The sequence below is a fragment of the Ahaetulla prasina genome, chromosome 1, assembly GCF_028640845.1.
Source record: "Ahaetulla prasina isolate Xishuangbanna chromosome 1, ASM2864084v1, whole genome shotgun sequence".
Taxonomy (NCBI): domain Eukaryota; kingdom Metazoa; phylum Chordata; class Lepidosauria; order Squamata; family Colubridae; genus Ahaetulla; species Ahaetulla prasina.
The window spans coordinates 141,137,596-141,157,618 of record NC_080539.1 but is presented as its reverse complement, the minus strand read 5'-3'; the positions used below and the strand labels follow the sequence as shown (position 1 = coordinate 141,157,618).

Below are 20,023 nucleotides of genomic sequence, written 5' to 3'. Positions count from 1 at the left end.
GCTCAATTGTGGTCGTAAGTCTAAGACTACCTGTACACTGCACCCTGTCCTACTTGTCTCTTGACGCAGAGCAGGATTTGTTTTAACAAAAACTCAGAACAGTTGGAAGGTCATATATTTATTTCAGGTTTGAAATCACATATTTTCCATTTTATCTATGCTTCCATTATACAAATAAACTTTTGTACATAATGATGGCTCTCTCCTTTATTAATGCCTAGGAAAATCCTTGCACATGCTATAGAATGGTTTACTCCATTCTGGCCTGCATTAAATGAGCGAGGATAATGTTTGCAACCCCTTCAGCTCAGAGACCATTGTTTAATTAATGGACATAAAAATCATTGTCTGGAAATACTACCTGTAAAGACAAACACATTTCATACCTTGGTGCTTTGCAAATGTTTCTTTAAACTATCAGTATTTAAAGAGGGCTGTATAGGGGGAATTCTTTCTGTCGTTTCCTCTATCCATTTCTTCAGAGACTCAACATAGCCCCTAAATGCATCAATTTGTTGTTGGCAAGAGGACACATCCTTCTCTCTATAAAACAGAAAGAATGAATTGGGGGAGTTACGGCCTCCCTGACCTCGGAATTAAATATGTAGTACTTTTCTAAGTTAAACAAGTTGTAAAAGCTGTATTCAGAGTGCCGATATATATTGAAATAATTTGATAAAGTTAACAAACAACTGGGACAAAAAACTCCTTGAGAAGGCATACTGCGTCTGTTCACGCAGAGACTGGCAAAAGGTTCTACAGCTGTGATTCCCAACGTGGGGCCCATGCCCCACAGGGGGGCAATTTGATTTTTAATGGGGGCAATTGGAACCTTGTTTAAACCAAGTTAATGGCCTTTTAGACTTCCTCCTGTGAGTAGGAGTTCACTTTTTGAATAGTAAGAATTATATGTCACCAAGGGGGGGGGGGTGGCATCAGGATTTTTGAGATGCTTAGGTGGGGCATGGCCAAAAAAAGATTGGGAATCACTGTTCTACAGATATCCAGATCTTAAGTTTTAAACATGATTACCATCACTTTGAATTGCATATGGAAGAAAACTGGCAACTAGTGTAACTGTCACACCAGAGATGTAACACTGGCATATCACATCAGTATATTGCATCATTTAACTATTGAAATGTTGCGTTCTGGACCATTTGCAGCTTCTACATAATATTCACAGGCAGCCTCCCCTCCCCAGGTGCATTACAGTAATCCAAACAGGATGAGATCCAGGCATGACCCAAAGATGACCATAGAGGATCATCACTGTATTATCCTCTCCCCAAGAGAAGCACTCACAATTGCTTGAACCAGGGGTGAAATGCTCCTGGTTCGGACTGGATCGGCCAATCCAGTAGCGATGGCGGCGAATAGTTCGGAGAACTGGTAGCAAAAATCCCTGGCTCCCCCGCCCATGCCCACCCAATCGCCCACTTGCCCGCTTGTCACTTCTTTTAAAAAATATTTCTAAAAGGTAAAAAAGAGAGGCTCTGACGATCACAGCTGAGCTGCGCGATCATCAGAGCCTTTTTTTTTTTACTTTTAAAAGCATTTTTTTGTACAATCTATTCAGCTGAATACTAAACCCGTTCAGATTTCACCACTGGCTTGAACTTCCTGTTAACTTTCAAAAGCTATCACCAATCAGGAAAGGCAGAAAACCAAAGTACAGGGGATAGAAGTGAAGTTATAAAGAATTATGTCCACTTAAGACCAACAGGCTCAAACTCTTACTAGAAATTGTTCCCTGTCCAGCTAGCATCCAATTTAGGGTAATCCAATGCAATACAAAAGTACCAGTCAGTATTAAATATAATTCTATCTCTCATTTATGAAATATGTCATTGGTTGTATTCTAAATTATTGACAAAAAGGCTTTCGAATAAAGTCACAATAATTATAGATCTACAGTATTAATCATTAAACCCCAGTAACCTTTTGACAGCCTTGCTGTTGTGACGTAATCATGATCTTCCATCTCCATTCTAAAATTCAACAACTATACTCACTTTTCTTGTATCATCTCTTCCATGTCCCTGAATTTCTTCGACAAGACATTTACTTTTTCTAACACTAATGACTTGTCTCCTGGTAGAGCATGAGGAGAAAGTTCTTCAATGAGGTGTTGCAAAACTTCAAGATCTCTCTTCTGCTCCATCAATTCTGTGTTGGTTTCCTATAAAATGAAAAAAGAAAGTAACTGCTTTATACCTGACTGGATAACACTAAGATTCAACATTTAGTCCTTGAACTTAATAATTTCCATTATCATTTTAAAGCGGATGGTTACTTCACAAATGTGTTACTCAGTAAAGGCCAGAACAGCACTTCACAAGATTGAAGAATACACTGTACCTGCACACAAAGGAACATTTCAGCAACGTCCTTTCCTGGAATATCAGCGTCATTGAGGGCTTGAGTTTTCTTGTCCAAGAATGACTGAAGTTTGTCAGAGAGACACTCAAACAACTCTACTCTGGTCTTCAACTTTTCCATGTCTTCTAGTTTTTTCTTATGTTTATTATGAGCTTCGCAAAACCTTTTGGAAAGCTCATTCATTTTAGCTTCTAAAGAAGATGCGGTTGAGGGATCTGCAGTTTCCATGAATTTCTTCATTTTTTCTTTCATGGCATTTAGGCTGCTCTGACGGCCTACAATGTCTTGTTCTAGTGCCTGAAATAAAATTGTTTCAGAAAATGTCCAAGATAACGTCATACATATCTATTATGCATGAAATGTGATTTCCAGCACAAATGACTAATTGATTTCTAAAGTCAGCTACTTCAGCAGTTCAGTACACATTTAGGTGTGAAAAAGATAGTTGTTAGTTAAGGATGTTGGTAAAGTATATCTTTGATTTTGTTCATCAACTGATAGCCCCCATATGGAGTTTATGTTAGTGTATTCAGACTAAAGGATTTACATAGAAAATTTCACTTTGAGATATTTGTCAGTTTATTAGAATATCTTTAGAACATACATGTACTATGAGCCCTAAAGAAAGTAACTGGGTAGCCTCACATAATAACTATAGTTTCCCCAAAAAATAGCTTGTTTAATAAACCACAATATCCTAGTTCACACACAAGGTTAAATCATAAACCATGCCTAGTCATCTGCAATTGCTGGAATCACAAATCATACAAAGACAAAAATCAAACAAACTGTACTATGGTTTGCTACTGGCCAGTTTTGAAGCATATTTGATTCTTCTTTCATTCTTTACATGCTATTCAAATCATTCTCTTCTCTTAGAATTACGTTTCTCCTATTAGAGAAAGAAGAAGGGACACGGTGGCTCAGTGGCTAAGATGCTGAGCTTGTCGATAGAAAGGTTGGCAGCTCAGCGGTTCGAATCTCTAGTGCCATGTAACGGGGTGAGCTCCGTTACTTGTCCCAGTTTCTGCCAACCTATGTTTGAAAGCACGTTAAGAATATGAAAGTAGAAAAATAGGGACCACCTTTGGTGGGAAGGTAACAGTGTTCCGTGTACCTTTGGCATTTAGTCATGCCGGCCACATGACCATGGAGACATCTTTGGACAGCGCTGGCTCTTCGGCTTTGAAACAGAGATGAGCACCGTCCCCTAGAGTCAGGAACAACTAGCACATATGTGCAAGGGGAACCTTTACCTTTATTAGAGAAAGAATTGGTTCCATTAATGTTCTACTTACCATATTTTTGCTAATGACATCTTCAATAGCAGCAGAGTTTAAAGGCACTTGAGCGTGCACCTCAAGATTCTTTTCAACACCATTCATCCAATCTAGCATTTCATCTAATCCATCCTGAACGCTTAATGAACGAGTCAAGGTTATTTGGAGCTTTTCATTACGATTGTTCACTGCTTTAGATAACTGGTTATAGTTATCTACAATTGTGTCTGAAAAGAAAAAAAAAAGTCTGTTGGATTGGGGACAGAGTTCATGGTAATGAACCTAATAATAGAAAGGGCTATTTTCTATAGAATTATATCCAACAGTCCGTCTTCTATAAAATTCTATTAAATGATCCAGCAGAACTTAATTCTAAAAGGAAATTTGCCAATCTGAAAGTGGCATCTAAACGTCCTTTAGTAATAAGATCTGTCTACAGAAGTCTTCAAGAAGAAATCTGTATGTAAACTTTGTTTACTGTAGTCAGAATACAAGCTTAAAATTGAAATGGCTCATCATCTAAGTTTCCATTTCTGTGCCATAGAAAGCCACAGCCTGGATGTTGTACTATTTCTGAGATCAACAGTACAGGATCCTATCTTGTATTTATCTTCACAATCAGGATTTTGAGAGTGTCAGATTTGTTACAGTTTGGACTCTAAAAGTGGCTCAGAAGAAGAAGATATTCAGTTAAACTCATTTGTCGGTTAACAAAAGGGATTAAACTGCTTTTCCTTTTCCAACTATTCATTTTTCTTTTTAGTTTTTAAAAGATTCATCTCAGTTAAATGAAAATTATTTTCTCTTATTTATTTACCCACAATAACTGATTTTCCTATATTCATTTTTTCCATTTATGTCTAGGAAACTGGTAAAATACAAAAGACAATGGATCCTTGGAGACAAGCATAATATGGATTATGGATTCATAATATGGATATTATGTATCTATTATGAATCCATGGATTTATAACATAAAATATGGGCGAAATTTCACATTAGTCACTTTGACAATATATTTCCAGGGGTTTAAGAACATTTGATTCATTTTATTCCAGATGTATATCTAGAAATGAAGCACCTGAGATTTGTGGATAACCCTAGTGGATCCACCCTGTTAAATACAGATTGGTAGATAAAAATGGGCTTTTATGAATTACATCTCCCAATATGCAATATCCGTTGTTCTATGAAATTACAGACCTATCTTTTTCCCACTTTCATGCAGCATAATTAATCATGGGTAATAAAATAACAGACATAAAAAAATTAGACGGCTAAATAGACATAGAAATTTATTAGCATTAAGCACTGCAAGGCAAAAATTTAAAAAAATAGCAATATATGTTGACTAGAAAGTATGTTAAACAGATTTCACATAATCCAGGATTAAAATCAAAGAAGTTAAGCCTTAAAATTAGCATGTCCAATTTTCTCTTACATCATTAGGCCTTTATACAAGTTCCAGTAATCCATATAGTTTGCTTGTTACACAAGACCCATTATAATTTTTAAAGAAATACAAAAACTTCAAATATTACCTTCTCTAGATTCTAGGGTTTTAATTTATTGAAATAACAGGATCAGCCCTAGATCCAAATTTAATTAAACCATTTATTGACCACACATTTCTTGGTAACAGTCTCTCTACATCAATATACATTTTAAATTAAGTCACTGAAATTCGTAATTCCCTAATTGTATTCAGGTATGTCTAGCTAATGCTTGAATGAACTATAAACACACTTCTCTAATTCTTTTCTGCTTAAAATATGAACCAAAATTCTACATATGCCTGGCTAGTTTTCATGCTCACTAGGCATGTACAGAAGTTCTTTAAATGTAACCTGCTCTTTCAGTGGAAATCTGAAAAGTTTGTTTTCTTTGTTTGTGTGGTAAAAAGCTTTTATCTTGCTAAATTCTCCGATTCGTTTTTCTTGCAGATGTCTTACATCTTAGATATGACTTGCATTATATAGCCAAGGATACATTTTGATGTAGAGCAGATGCTCTTTCATAATGTCATAAATAAATGTGGAAGGTCATTGTAACCTTCATGTAATTTACTCTTGTATACTCTCTGTCCTTCATCTCAGTCCCCGCGCTCCATTTGCACTTCAGACTGGTTTATACATACACACAAAAGTCAGAAGTTAGCATGAATCAGCGTTTTAAAAAATGATCTGCTACAATCAGATGTGGTCCAAAAACATTAGTGCACAATTGAGCCAAACTGAAGCACTATTAACTCTCATGACTTCATATTAAACAATGTCTCTCCCTCCCTCTAAAGTTCAGTAAAAGCTGGACAATTATTTACTATCTGTAGATTGTATGCATCAAATGTGAGGAGCTGGATCACAAATTTGGCTCAGAACTAAAGAACAAAGGTAGAAATAGATGAGTCAAGGAAGGAAAAAAAGTGGGAGTCACAAAGAACAAATATCCCCAAATATGAGCAATGGAAGGAAAAAAACAGAAGAGACTGTGACTCATTTTACCCAGTGTATGCTGGATTTCATCTTTGTCTGGCAATAATTCTCCCCTGGTGTCAAAGAGCACTTCAGCTGCTTTTTTCAATTTCTCTACTGCAACCTGATGACTAGATACTTGTCCTTGGAGCACCTATAAAATTGTACAATTTAAAATAAATATATTAAAAGAGCAATAAGATTTACTGGGAGATGTAAGAGTTAGTAACACAACTGGTGCAGAACAAGAAATGAATTTTAATTTTGATTCGAGCAAGCACAGTCCTATGTAGCATGTTGCTGATTATACTCTTATTCAATTCCATGAGGTTAGAAGAAACATCTCAAATATTTTGCTCTCTGTGACATCATTTTTCTCTTTCTACCCGGGCTTTTGGTAGAGTCACCTCAAACCGTGAATGAGAAGCTGAATATTTGTGATACAAACTTTCAGTTTAATAATAGACCCATTTTGTTCATTATATACAATATTATAACGATGAGAAGACAAGTAGAATATCAAGCACTTCACCAACATAAGCCATCATTGTCAATCGGCATATACTTTATGCTTCATCTTAATACCATGTTAATACACTCTTCTTCATTGGGAAAAATATTTACTATTTTAAAACTACAGCCTGCTTTGAGAGATGTCACTTGGAACAAAAAAGAGGAGGCTGCAACAGAACATCTCTCTCGCTCATCTTTCTCTGAACATTTTTGCTTTATGTTACAAGAATAAAACATTTATCTTTATCGAAGCTGCATTCTTGTTTTATTTTTTTAGACTGTCCCATAGCTGTGCCTTGATTTATTATTTTGCAATTTTCAGTTTCGGTAACGTATTGACTTTGTTGCATTAAGATGTATTTATTTTTCATTATTGCAACAATAATTACTTTCCCCATGAGGGCTGAGGCAGGTGTTGCTTTGCTTTTTAAGGAAAGCCTTAGAGAATACTAGAAACAAATCTAGGACCTTGGGGAGTGAAGAATATTTTGAACACTTAATCTTGGTAAAAGGATTATCCTATTCATGCAGCCAAGGTCACTGTCTTGGGTCACTGTCTCGTGGGATTACTAAGTAGTTGTATCAGCTGCAAAAAGTAGCTTTGGCTTAAATGACAGACTCAAGCAAGTATTTTGTGCATGCTTTCCCTAATATCACTTTCTTACACGTTTTCTGTAATACATACACTTTTAGAAAGTGGAAGTATTGAAAGGTATTTGTATTCAGGCTATCATTTTTTTTCTTTTAACGACTCTGTAATCCCTTGCATTGGGGTGGAGTCGGGCAACTGAACAGAGCTGGAGAGTTTACTGGCCGGATGCCCTTCCTGACTCCTACATGGAGTTCGCAGCAGACAATTACTCATTGCGCCCAGAGAGAGAAATATCTGCTGCTATCAGGTTATCATGTAATTTCAGGAAAACCTGCATTGGGTAAATTGGATTAAAATATGGAGTGTTTTCCTTGCTTTACTTTGTAATCTGCTCTTGCCTTAATGCCTTTAACCTAGCACAAGATTTACCTTGGTTTCTTCTAGCTGCCTTTGAAGATTTTTTGGATCCCCAGCAATTGCTTCAGATAGTTGCTTCTTCACAGCTTCTTCACAGTCTTTGAGTCCGGACAGAAGCCCAGATGCAGCATCTTTGTAATTCTGGTATTTATCTACCAGATCTTTGAGATTATTTCCAAAAATACTACACTAGAAGGACGTAGAATAGAAAACAGCATTTAAAAAGAGAAATGATTTTTAAATTATATTTGTGGTTAATAGTAGGAATTTCTTCTTGTATGTACAGTCCCTTGCAATTTGCTATAGGCATTTGTTCCGTTCTGATTTTCTCAGAAACTATTCAATCAGTGGATAAAACTTTATTGTACTTAATTTTGATATATGGTCTTTTCATGTTTCTGTTGTAATAAATCAATACATGGACATGGTAAGATAGATGGGAACAAACTAGGAAACCATGTCAAGAAAATACTTGTGGAAGTTTTATCAGGAAAATCTGATGACAAATTATTTATGTATTTAATTTTATTGTAGTCCCACTAGCTACATTCAAACAATATAATTAGCGCCTCAATAAATTTCATATCTATATTTCCACAAAATGCTACTAATTTTATACTATTAAATTTTTCAGTAGTACAGTAGAAGTTTCCTCTTATTCACTGTTTTATCAGCTTTATCAGAAATTGGTTTTGAAACTACTGGCATATAGCATTTTCTTTTAATGAAGATAAAGGCAATAGTTTTAAGGGAAGTGTAATACTTCTCTTTGTATGCATTGTAAGAATATAAATTTTAGAAGTTTTCTCATCATTCTTTCATTTTTTTTCTTCTGAATACTGAGCGATTTTTTTTATTAATACACTTGGCACCATCTAGTGGATAAATACCAAACTATATAAATGTTTTAAAAAAACTATGAAACTTACAGATTGTAGCAAAGTAATTAACACTGAACTTTCTATTCACTGGAAGAATTTAAGGTTTAGAAGTGTGTATTTAATGAATGCATTGTCTTAACACACAGCTAAAACAGTTGATTCACTTACATTGATTCATGTAGGTAAAGGCCAAACCAAGTAGGTTAAAACTTGAATTATACCCAGAAACCTCGTGACAAACAATCAGGGCCCAAAACACAGGTATAAAGTATACCTGGTGTGGAACAGGTACATAAATCATCAGGCGGGGAAATCATGCTGATCATTCATACTGATTTATGTATATATTCCCCACCAATTTTCAGCCTCATTTTCAGAAATGTCACTGGGTTTTCGCTGGCTAAATTCAGGAGTGGTCCCAGGTCAGTCACTGTGCTCATTGCAATACAGGTAGTCCTCGACTTAGGTCCATTTGATTAGCGATCATTCAAAATTAAAACAGCCATGAAAAAAGTTGCTTATGATTGGTCCTTGCAGCACTGACCACCATTGCTGAATTCTCATGGTCACAACCGGCATGTATTTATGATGATTGTAGATTCCTGGGGTCACATGATTGCCATTTGAGACTTTCCCAGCCAGCTTCTGACAAGTAAAGGTCAATTGGAGAACCCGGATCTGCTTAATAACCACATGACTAGAGGTGGGTTTCAGCAGGTTCTGACCAGTTCTGGAGAACTGGTAGTGGGAATTTTGAGTAGTTCGGAGAACCAGTAGTGGAAATTTTGAGTAGTTTGGAGAAATGGTAAATACCACTTCTGACTGGCCCCACCCCAATCTATTCTCTGCCTCCCGAGTACCAGCTGATTGGGAGGAAATGGGGATTTTGCAGTAACCTTCCCCTGGAGTGGGGTGGGAATGGAGCTTTTACAGTATTCTTCCTCTGCCATGCCCACCAACCCATGCTACGCCCACTAAGCCACACCCACAGAGCTGGTAACAAAAAATTTTGAAACCCACCACTGGTCACATGGAACTTGGTTGCGTTTTATGCGACGCAATAGCTAGCATATTCAGCTTAGTGAAGCTTTGTGAAATTCTGTGTGCTTGTGTGGTGATTCACACTCACCACAGAAATACAAACTCTCACAAAGCCACATGACCAAAGCCCTGCCCAGTCACATGACCATCAAGCCACACCCACTGTCACATGACCATCAAGCTACACCCACAAAATAAGCCACGCTCACAGAACCGGTAGTAAAAAAATTTGGAACCGATCCCTGCCCATGACCCACTTAATGACCACAGTGAATTGCTTAAAACAGTGGCAAAAAAAGATGATAAAATCAGGCACAACTCATTTAAAGGCCACTTGGCTCAGCAATGGAAGTTCCAGTACCAATTGTGGTTTGTTGAAGACTAGATGCATATCAGCTAGTCACTTTCCCTCAGCCCAATCTGACTTGTAGGGATTAAAATAAACACCGGGAGAGCCAGATTTGGAAAACTGTGTGAAGAAAGGTGAGATATAATGCAATAAAATAAAATAAAAAATCCCACGCACATGCAATTCAATTTACCTTAGAATAGAGAGTCTTGAAGCGACTAGTTGCTCTATCCAGCTTATTCTGTACCTCCATGTAAGTTGATGAAGTATCCATGCCTTCTTTCTCATATCTGACACCTTCTATTTTGTTGCAGGATTTAGCAGCCTCCAATACTCTCTGTCCAGCAATGGTGATAAACCGCAAATCCCCTTTGTGAGAAATGACATCTTCGGAAAAACTCTTCTGCTTTTGCAGTTTGATGATGATGCCGCCAAAGTCAGAAGCTCCAATCTCCAAGTTCTCGAGTTCTTGCTCTGCCAGCTGCAGCCAACTTTCAAACTCGGAGTAATCCGCATCGAACTTCTCAAGCTCCTCCTGTAGCGAGCGTGTTAATTTCAGCTTCTGTTCGGATTCAGCCAACGCAGTCTCGTATTGCACCTTCAGCTCCTTTAAGTTCTTTTGGATTTTTTCTTTTTCCTCTGGTGAAAGGTAATGTCCTTGCTTCTCAAGGAGAGCCTGGGCAGATTGCGTCGCTACAATGACGGCTTGTTGCTGCGAAATAATTTTTTCATGTTGCTCCTGGGGAGAAACCCAGAGTGCCTGGAATTAGGCTTTTGCTCTATACAGCAGGATACAATTTTACATATTCTGTCTCAGTTTTAAGCAGAGTCCAGAATGTGTATTCTTTTTATTCCATCCAAACCTCCTTTCCCCCCCTAGAATTGCAATTACTAATACAGTAGGTACATACATTACCTTAGCTTTCTGGTATTTCATGTTAAGATTATCGTCCGACAGTGTACGTTGTCCATCTACAAGAGTTTCATTCTGTTCTTGGGTTTCTAGCAAGTTGCCATTTACTTCATCTTCCTCTCCAATCAAATCCTCTCCATCTCCTTCATGAAAATGAGTACCATTCTGTTTCATTGTTGGCTTACATTTTGTATCTCTATGATCAGCATCGTTATCTACATTTGACAGCCAATCCAGAAGGTTTTCTATCACATTTTTGCTCTCTTCAAGTTGTTGTCTAGCTGCAACCTGAACAATTGAAGTTCAAACCATCAATAGCTTGCTCAAAAACATTCACAAGTACAGATACAAAATGTATATATTATAGTAATTCAAACTTTGGTTGAAAATGAAAGAACTTTCTGGCTATCAAAACAATAAGTCTGAAAACAAATGTGAAAACAAAAAAAATTAAAAGATTTAAAAAAAATATCCTCTGCATAAAATCCTCTGATTTTATGCTTGCTTTTAGTCCTTAAAATATTCCCAGATTATTTGGATACAACAGCAATAGTCAGATTATTTGGATACTGTTGTGGCCCGCCGGTGGCCAGTGGAGCTGGCAGTGGAGTCAGACACTGAGTAGGTTGGGGAGGAACATGGGCCAGTCCTGGGGGCTGGAGAAAACTTGGGATGAGGGCTCTGCGCCGGAGGCAGAGAGGTAGCTAGACAGCAGTGAGGCAGAGGAACAGCTGCAGCCTGTTCCTAATGTGCGCATGTGCAGAGCTGCCAGAAGACAAGAACAACTAAGAAAGCAGGGTCAACTTGGGAGTAAAGCCACATCTTGGAGGTGATTGGCCCCTCCCATAGGAAACAAAAGAGGCGCAAACGGGGAGTGGGCTTTTGTAGGAAAGAATTTGTTCGTTCCGTGACTCTCAGAGACTCTGTGCCAAGTTTTGCCTTGTACTGCATTTGGCAACTAGTTACCTGGCAGCTTTCCAAGCGAGATAAGGTCTGTGTTGATAAATATTCCTTTGAAAACTGTTTGGACAGGCCTTGCTGACTATGCATGAAAGGAATTCACAGTCATGTAAATAAAAGAGGTTTTGCCAGGACTAAGACTCTGCTTCCTGCTTTTTAAGGGAACTTAGGTCAGAACAGATACTAATAGCAATAGCAATAGACACCAGTAGTCATCACTTAACAATGGTAATTGGGACTGGAATTTCCAACACTGCTGCATAACCAAGGTGCTTAGTGGCAGCCGTTTTGGTATTTTCAGTTGCTGTCATTAAGCATATTCTGTGCCCTCATTCGGTGCAATGCCGTATGTTCACCATTTGCAATCTCCTGCCCCATTGACTTTGCTTGTCTGATGCTAGCAGTGAAGGACTCACAATGGTGACCATGTGACTATTGACTGTAACTTTGTTGCTTGTATCCTTACGATTTATACTGATATTGTTTCCTGATTGCTTAATTGTAGCCTATGACTATCATTAAGTGTTGTATCTTTAAGTGTTAAATTTGTACCCTATGACTATCATTAAGTGTTGTAAGTGTTGTACCTTGATGAAGGTATCTTTTCTTTTATGTACACTGAGAGCATATGCACCAAGACAAATTCCTTGTGTGTCCAATCACACTTGGCCAATAAAAAATTCTATTCTATTCTATTCTATTCTATTCTATTCTATTCTATTCTATTTTCTATTCTATTCTATTCTATTCTATTGCAATGTTGTAATTGCAAGCATGTTGTCGAGCACCTGGTTCACGATCATGTGACTGTAGGGATGTTGCCTAAGCCCTAAGTATCATGTGTTCAATACCATCATAAATCCAACCATGGAACAAGTGGTTGTTAAGAGATGAGTACTCTTATTTTTAGGAGTATTTGGTTACTTGGAAATAACCATGGAAGGATAATTGCTCTATCCCATTCTTAAAACAATGAAGAAAATCACTGGAAAGCTATTGTGTTCAGAGGAGCCTCTGCTCTAAGGATGCGTTGTGGAACTACACAACTTCTAAGCATTCTGAAACAGTTTGGGATTTTTGTTTGATGAATATATTTATAAACGAATATGGAAATCTAGGTATGTTTGATGAATAAATGAAAACATATGCAAACATGAATGAATGACAATGATCAACTCATCAGTTGTCAAATGATTTTTCTGAAATCTCTCACTCATATCAACAAGTACACACAAGGGGAAATTATGAAGATAAATCATTTTGAAAAGAAAACTAAATATTTGCCAAAGAACCTTTTCTGTTTCTTGTTTAATAGCTGTTGTCACAGCTTTATCCAGCTCTTTTCTGGATTCCTCTGCCTTCTGGCTTAGCAACAAACACTTGGTTTTCGCTTCATTCAGTTTCATCTCAAGAGCAGTCTTATCTTCCAATGGCAGCTTTTCCCCATTCTCTTTCAAGAATATTTCTGTGTCCTTCACAATTTCTGCCAAGGACTGTGTATTTGCTTGCATATTTTTCTGCAATTCCTTGAAGAAGAACAGTGACAACAGTAATACAATCAGCAAAGTATTTATTAATTTTTATTTATTAAATTTATTGACCAACCATCTAACCACAGGGCAACTCTATTCAATTCCATTCCCTTTTTCTGGAATTTTGGAAGTATTTGGGGGAGATTTATTGGGGAAAATAGACACTGTAAACTTTTTGAAAGATTAAAGGCATCTGCTTTAACTCCTAAGTCCCTGACTTCCTCAATACAGGTTGTTTGCTTCAATGAGAATTTGCTGAATAATGCATCAATTTGGGGCTTACGTCACAGGTTTAGCAATAATCCATGGTTTGCACTCACAATGTTTTGGTTTGCCTAATAAGTTAAAACCACCCTAGCCATGGCATAATTAAACACGAGAAGTGATTTCACTCATTGCAAATTGGTCCTTGGTGAAATCCAGACTGTTTAGTGTGTTTGTTGAAACTCAGTAAATTACCTGTTGCCTGACTTGGTATTGCTGTAATTCAGTCTTGCTATCTTCAATCACAAGGGCCTCTTTGTGGCCAATAATCTGATTTTCTGTCTGTGTGAGTAGATCGCATATATCCTGCAATTTTTCTTGGAATTCCTGATGCTGATCCATCAAATCCTGTTTTGGAATAAGAACAAAGCTGCATAAAGGTACACAAGCATTGTTGTGTAAGTTAAGTTTCAAGCAACCACATTGCAAAGCTTTCATTAGAAATTGTTTCCGAAAGTATGCTGTAAACATGAGAGCAGTTGCACGCAGTTTAAAGAAATGGAATATAAAAGGTATGGATAAACCTCACAAATGCTGTAAGTAAAGAGACCAGTTTGAGATGGAATCGCCCAGCAGAAGTCTGGCCATGCATTAGGCGTGTGAAAATCCAAATTTCTGTCTTGTTCAAAATCTGTAACACACAAGCATTAATTCTAAAACAGGGATGTCAAAACCAATGTTAGTTGAAAACTATGTGTTATATAGTTGGTACATGTAAATGTTATCAGCACTGAGATTATGTATGTATTTTAAACACTACAGAAGCACACGTGCAATAAGATTCATTGGCTCACTTATCCCACCCTCCCATTCTATATATTTTTTTCACCTCTGTTTTTTAATAAAGTTGTAGCCTTTTTAATATGAAGACTTCCACTCCTGGCCCTTAAACACTATCTCTTGAATCTAGCTGGAGTTATTGCCTTTTCTATTGGCTCAGTTTTGAACAAGTCTTCTGACCAAGTATTTTTCATATATTAGTTGAGGCATCTCCAGCTGGGCAGCTTTGGATATAAAATAAGATCCCAACAATGTATCACTTCACCCATGAAAGACCATGAAAATTAATAAGTTGTTCAATGGTTTTCCCACATACAAAGGCATTGATGGTTTTGGCTGAACTTGACAGGAAGTAGGATTTAATCACCAAACTCCCTTCCCCCCCCCCATTTACTCAAATCTTAATTCCAATTTAGATCCCACTCTTTCTGTATTATTGTTGCTTGTTAAAGTTTCATTTGAAGCCGAAACATTCCTATGTTGTAAAAATTATTATTATGAAGGGTAAATTTAAATAATCGTTAAACTAACTGTTGATAATGCCTCTCTAGAATTCTGAAGGATAAATCCAGTGTTCAACAGCTTCAAAGTTTAGGTGGACTGTAATTCTGCCCCCTTGTTGCTTTATCTATCTAATAACAGTAAGCACAAGGCCACAGAGAGAAGCAAACCTGATGATCAATAAGAACTTGAGCTGTTTGTAAGAGAGATTCAAAATGATCCATTTGAGATCTTATTTTTTCTTGCATTTCCTGGAAGTGACGTTGTGTAGAATTTAACAGCCTCAAGAGTTGCTTGCTTTGGTTTGGGGAAAGATCTTCGGCATGTTCAGAAATGAAGAACTGAATATCAAATGCTGTGGATTCCAGTTGCCGTTTTCTACATCCAAGCTCTTTTTCTTGGTCCTGCAAATTAAGCAAAGGAAGCCAGATAATATTCTAAACAGTATCAGGAATTAGAATAGAATAGAATAGAATAGAATAGAATAGAATAGAATAGAATAGAATAGAATAGAATTTTTTATTGGCCAAGTGTGATTGGACACACAAGGAATATGCTCTCAGTGTACATAAAAGATACCTTCATCAAGGTACAACAACATTTACAACACAAATTAGAAATTTAGAAAAAATTAGAATTAGAAAACCAGTATCATTAAAGATATATTTGAGCGTGTTTCAGATTTTATTTTGTTCATGACATTGTCAAGAACAATTTATCCAAACCAACTGCTGCCAAGATGTAATGAATTATAACTCCTATCATCTTTAACATGCTATGTTTTATGATGATGAGGTTGTGGGGCCAATTCACCTGGAAGGTACCTCCTTGGAGAAGACAGGTTAAAAATTCTGAAATCAGAATTATATAAGACAAACAATTGGTAAAAAGTTCATCACATTTAGATTGATGAAACTGGATTTTCATGATCCAGAATCTATTAATCAATACTTTGGATATTGAAATTATTCAAAACTTTAAAAGAGTTAGTTAACAATCAGTATTGGCATTTGATTGCAAATGCTGAACATTGCTCAAATACATTAACTCACCATACTTCATGGCACTGTTTTTCAAACTTGGCAACTTCAAGATGTGACTGGGGAATTTTGGGAGTTTAAATTCAAACATCTTAAAATTCCCAAACACTGATCTACAATATTAAAGAATTGTAGTATTTCACATTCAGAAGCATTTATTCCCATAAAAACATTAAAGTTATAACATTAGAGCCATATTTCTGATAGTATCTGTGACACTTATTTTCTGGTGAAAATTGATACTTCAAATCTATTATATTAATCTTTGATTTTAATATTCAAGCTACAAATTTTAGAATCATACTAATGAAGTTTTAACTATGCTAAAGCTGTAGCTACTTTATTCTAAATAAAAACATATGGAAAATATATAATTACTAATTTATAAAATGATATCCTTAGTATTTGTAGAGATACATTTAGTCCTACAATGAATTGTATAAATTACTTTCTACTACAGAGCTTTATGGCTAGTATAATAATTTAGTGCAATGATTACTTTGCCACCTATACAACATATGCAGAGTAACTGATTCAGGCATCATTCGTAATTTGGATTATTGGTAAGTGAGAGTTATTCCAAGTTAACATAATTTTCAATGTACCATGTCTGGGAGCAGTGGAAGCTTGCTACATTTGTGCCTTAAGCTCAATCCTTTTCATATATATGTGATGTCACAACACAGGTACAAAAACAATGAGGCTTGTATCACAATGGTCCAATGTTGCTTTTATTATCCTATTCCTTTGCCATTCTCCCCAAAAAATTACTGTCTGGAAGTATATGTAATTATAATTAACTATCAATTGCTAAGTGTTTACACCAGGGGCGTCAAACTCGATTTCATTGAGGGTCGCATCAGGGTTGTGTTTGACTTCATGGGGCCAGGGTGAGCATGGCCAACTCGACGTCACTTGTGTCAGGAACGCCTGTGGTGGCCCGAGCACTCTGCCAACGAGTACGGGCCCCTCCCAAGCTATGTTTTTGCTGGCAGAGGCAGCGTGGGCCGGTCCTTTGCTGTTTCCAGGGTGGCCCCCTGGGCCAGATCTAAGTATCAAGTGGGTTGGATCTGACCCCCGGGTCTTGAGTTTGATACCTCTGGTTTAGACTCACCTGGTGGCAAAATGAGCGGGAAATAAATTTAATAAATAATAACTAATACTTGCTTTGGCTAACTGAAGCTTTTTCTTCACATCTTCCACATCACCAACATTCATCACCTTCAAATTATTCATTGTTTCACTCTTCTCAATGATCCAATCTGTGAACTCTTGAAGACTGACTAAAAGTTCCTGATGCAATACAGCAAGCTTGGCCTAAAAAAAATTTTAAAAGATATATTTTGCTAACAGCTTGTTATGTCCCCCTCCCCACTTCACAGAGCAAACGCAGAGACGCGTGTCTCCCAGTCTTTTATTTGCTACAGACCTGATTTTCTTCAGTTGAGGAAATACTTGGCAGTGACCGTGCAAAGGCCTGCCAAGTTCTGAGTCTGTTATCTCGTGTCCAAGATCCATTGCCAAAACTCACTGACAACCCTTTAACCCTCCAACAACCGAGCTGCAGTGCACCCTTGGTAGCTTTTTTGTCCGTCACAAGGGCCATACGGCAGCTCCACTCACTTTTATACCCTGTGGGGTGTGGCTCAGTGACTCAGCAATCTCTGAGCCTGCCACACCTTTTCCTCTGCTGTGCACGCTTATCTTTTCGTCGCTGCCTCAGATCAATCCAGGATTGATCATCAGCAGCTCGGACTTGAGGCGTTGCCAGGGAGGAGGAGGCTGCGGGAGAGGGAAGCCTTGTCAGCTCCTCCTCCTGGCCTGCATCTGGAACTTGGGGTGGTGCCAGAGAGGAGGGTCCTGGCGAGGGAGGCCTTGCTGGCTCCTCTCCCTCACTCTCCGAGTCACTCTCCTCTATGAGGACAGGCTCGGGGGGCGGAGTCACAACAAGCTTTTTCAGACTTAAGATACCACAGTGTTCTATTTAGATGAGAACAGGCCAAAGCAAAACAAAATTACTCTTATATTGTGTATGAATTTTGAAGATCTCCAAAAGTCATTTTATGTTATCAATGGAGAAACTATAAGGCCTCCCTTCTAATCCATAACATTCTTCCCCTATACAATAAGGGAACTTTGAAATAAATCTTTTTTTGATTTGAGAGAAATAGAGAGGATACAGGTGGGAAAGGAACGGAAGAAATAAAAAAAGATGGAAGGGATAAATTACAGTTAGTCCTTGACTTACAACAGTTCATTTTGTGACCAAAGTTACGAAGGCACCAAAAACCCATTTTTTCCTAATTTTCACAATTATTTTTCACAATTATAGTCATTGCAGTATCCTGATGTCAGGTAATAAAAATTCAGCCACTTGGCAACTGACACATGTTTATGACAATTCTAGTGTTCTGGGGCCAGGTGATGACCTTTTCTGACCTTCTGGCCACTGGGGAAGCCAGATTCACTTAACAACCGTGTTACTAATTTAACAATTACAGTGGTTCACTTTAGAACTGTGGCAAGGAAGGTCATAAAATCATGCAAAATTCACTTAACAACTGTCTTGCTTAGCAACAGAAATTTTGGGCTCAATTGTGGTCGTAAGTTGAGAGCTACCTGTACCTGAATTTAAAAGCAAGGTAGTATCAATACAACTGTAAATTTGTGATCAAATATTTCACGTGATTTTATTCTATTATATTTTAAACTGGGGATTATTTTAAGGTAATGTCTACGACCAGAGCTTTGGAATTGTGTGAATTTTTAAAAAGTAAGTAAGTAAAATATGGAATATGGACTTACCATTTCAGAGTCTACAGCAAAGACTATTTGCTTTGCTCTGTCTGAAGACATTTTGCAGACCACAGAGAATTCCCTCTCTAAGCATTTATAGCTTTCTTTTAGATCTTCCAGTTCCTGATGTGCAGGAACATCTCTGGATTGTAATTTCAGAAAGTCTTCTGCCAACTTCATATCTTTTCGCAAGGTGACAGCAAACCCTGCAAGTCCTGATTCAAATGCCTATATGTATAAAAAATAAAGTACCATATAGTAACATGAAATGAGAATAAAAATAGATGAATTCTGTTCTTCATTCTGTTAGTCAGAATGAATTATACCCTGTTTCCCCAAAAATAAGAGATCCCCTGATAATAAGCCCAATCGGGCTTTTGAGCGCGTGCACTAAAATAAGCCTCCCCCTGAAAATAAGCCCTTCCCAAAAATATTTGAACGCAGAGCTGGAAATCAGGTAAGACGGCAAGAGAAACCCCATCTTGCTCCATATGCATAATAAGACCTCCCCGAAAATAAGGCCAAGCGCTTATTTTGGGGTTCAAAAAAATATAAGACAGGGTCTTATTTTTGGGGAAACACGGTATTATATCAGGGATAAAATAAATTTGTATTGCCTATCAGAAAAAAGGAATAAGAAAATTGACTCCTGTGTAATATTACCACTACTCCTACTAAAAATTATAACTTTACACATTAACCTTTCTTTACATGAAAATGATATACTGCATAAACACATAATTCAAATAGGGAAAGACCTGGATTGAAATTCTATCCCAGTCATATAAGTTTGGATCTTGTAAGCCATATACATTTGATAAATAAACCATTTCTATAGTAATCCTACTTTCTATGAAAATCAATAATTTACCTCTAATTGCTCAAGTTGTATTTTTAGAGCTTCTAAGTCATTACTGATGGGCTGCAGATCATCTAAGAGAAATTTCATATCTTGGACTATTATCAAGTGCATTCTCAGGTTCTCTGTGTAGCAAGAACAGGGCTGCAGAGCACTGGGTAACTGGAAACATTATTGAACAACAGGTTATTATAACAAAACTATTTAAAAAAGCAATTCATCTGCATTTATTATTATTCACATTAAAACAAACTCTTTACAGCTATAGTTTAAAATAAGCCTGGAGGACCAACTTAATTTTTTACCAGTGATCCTAAAATACCAATAACTAGAGAACATTTACATTTCTTTATAGAGAACTTAGAATAGAATAGAATAGAATAGAATAGAATAGAATAGAATAGAATAGAATAGAATAGAATAGAATAACAGAGTTGGAAGGGACCTTGGAG

General features: G+C 37.1%; 1 protein-coding gene across 19 annotated transcripts in view; it reads right to left on the bottom strand.

Annotated features, from left to right (window-relative positions):
- The window catches only part of DST (dystonin), a 381,039-nt gene that overhangs the window by 127,583 nt on the left and 233,433 nt on the right, over positions 1-20,023 (bottom strand). For 13 of the 19 annotated variants that reach the window (XM_058176703.1, XM_058176715.1, XM_058176775.1 and 10 more), the window contains 14 exons: positions 19,584-19,733; positions 18,722-18,940; positions 17,084-17,233; positions 15,047-15,280; positions 13,791-13,943; positions 13,092-13,325; positions 10,843-11,127; positions 10,120-10,665; positions 7,668-7,844; positions 6,164-6,287; positions 3,681-3,889; positions 2,362-2,679; positions 2,016-2,182; positions 387-543 (listed from right to left, as the gene is read on the bottom strand). In XM_058176703.1, the coding sequence (XP_058032686.1) occupies positions 387-543; positions 2,016-2,182; positions 2,362-2,679; positions 3,681-3,889; positions 6,164-6,287; positions 7,668-7,844; positions 10,120-10,665; positions 10,843-11,127; positions 13,092-13,325; positions 13,791-13,943; positions 15,047-15,280; positions 17,084-17,233; positions 18,722-18,940; positions 19,584-19,733 (3,123 nt within the window). The remainder of the gene's footprint in view (positions 1-386; positions 544-2,015; positions 2,183-2,361; positions 2,680-3,680; positions 3,890-6,163; positions 6,288-7,667; positions 7,845-10,119; positions 10,666-10,842; positions 11,128-13,091; positions 13,326-13,790; positions 13,944-15,046; positions 15,281-17,083; positions 17,234-18,721; positions 18,941-19,583; positions 19,734-20,023) is intronic. The other 6 variants (XM_058176801.1, XM_058176840.1, XM_058176826.1 and 3 more) reach the window with 1 other exon arrangement.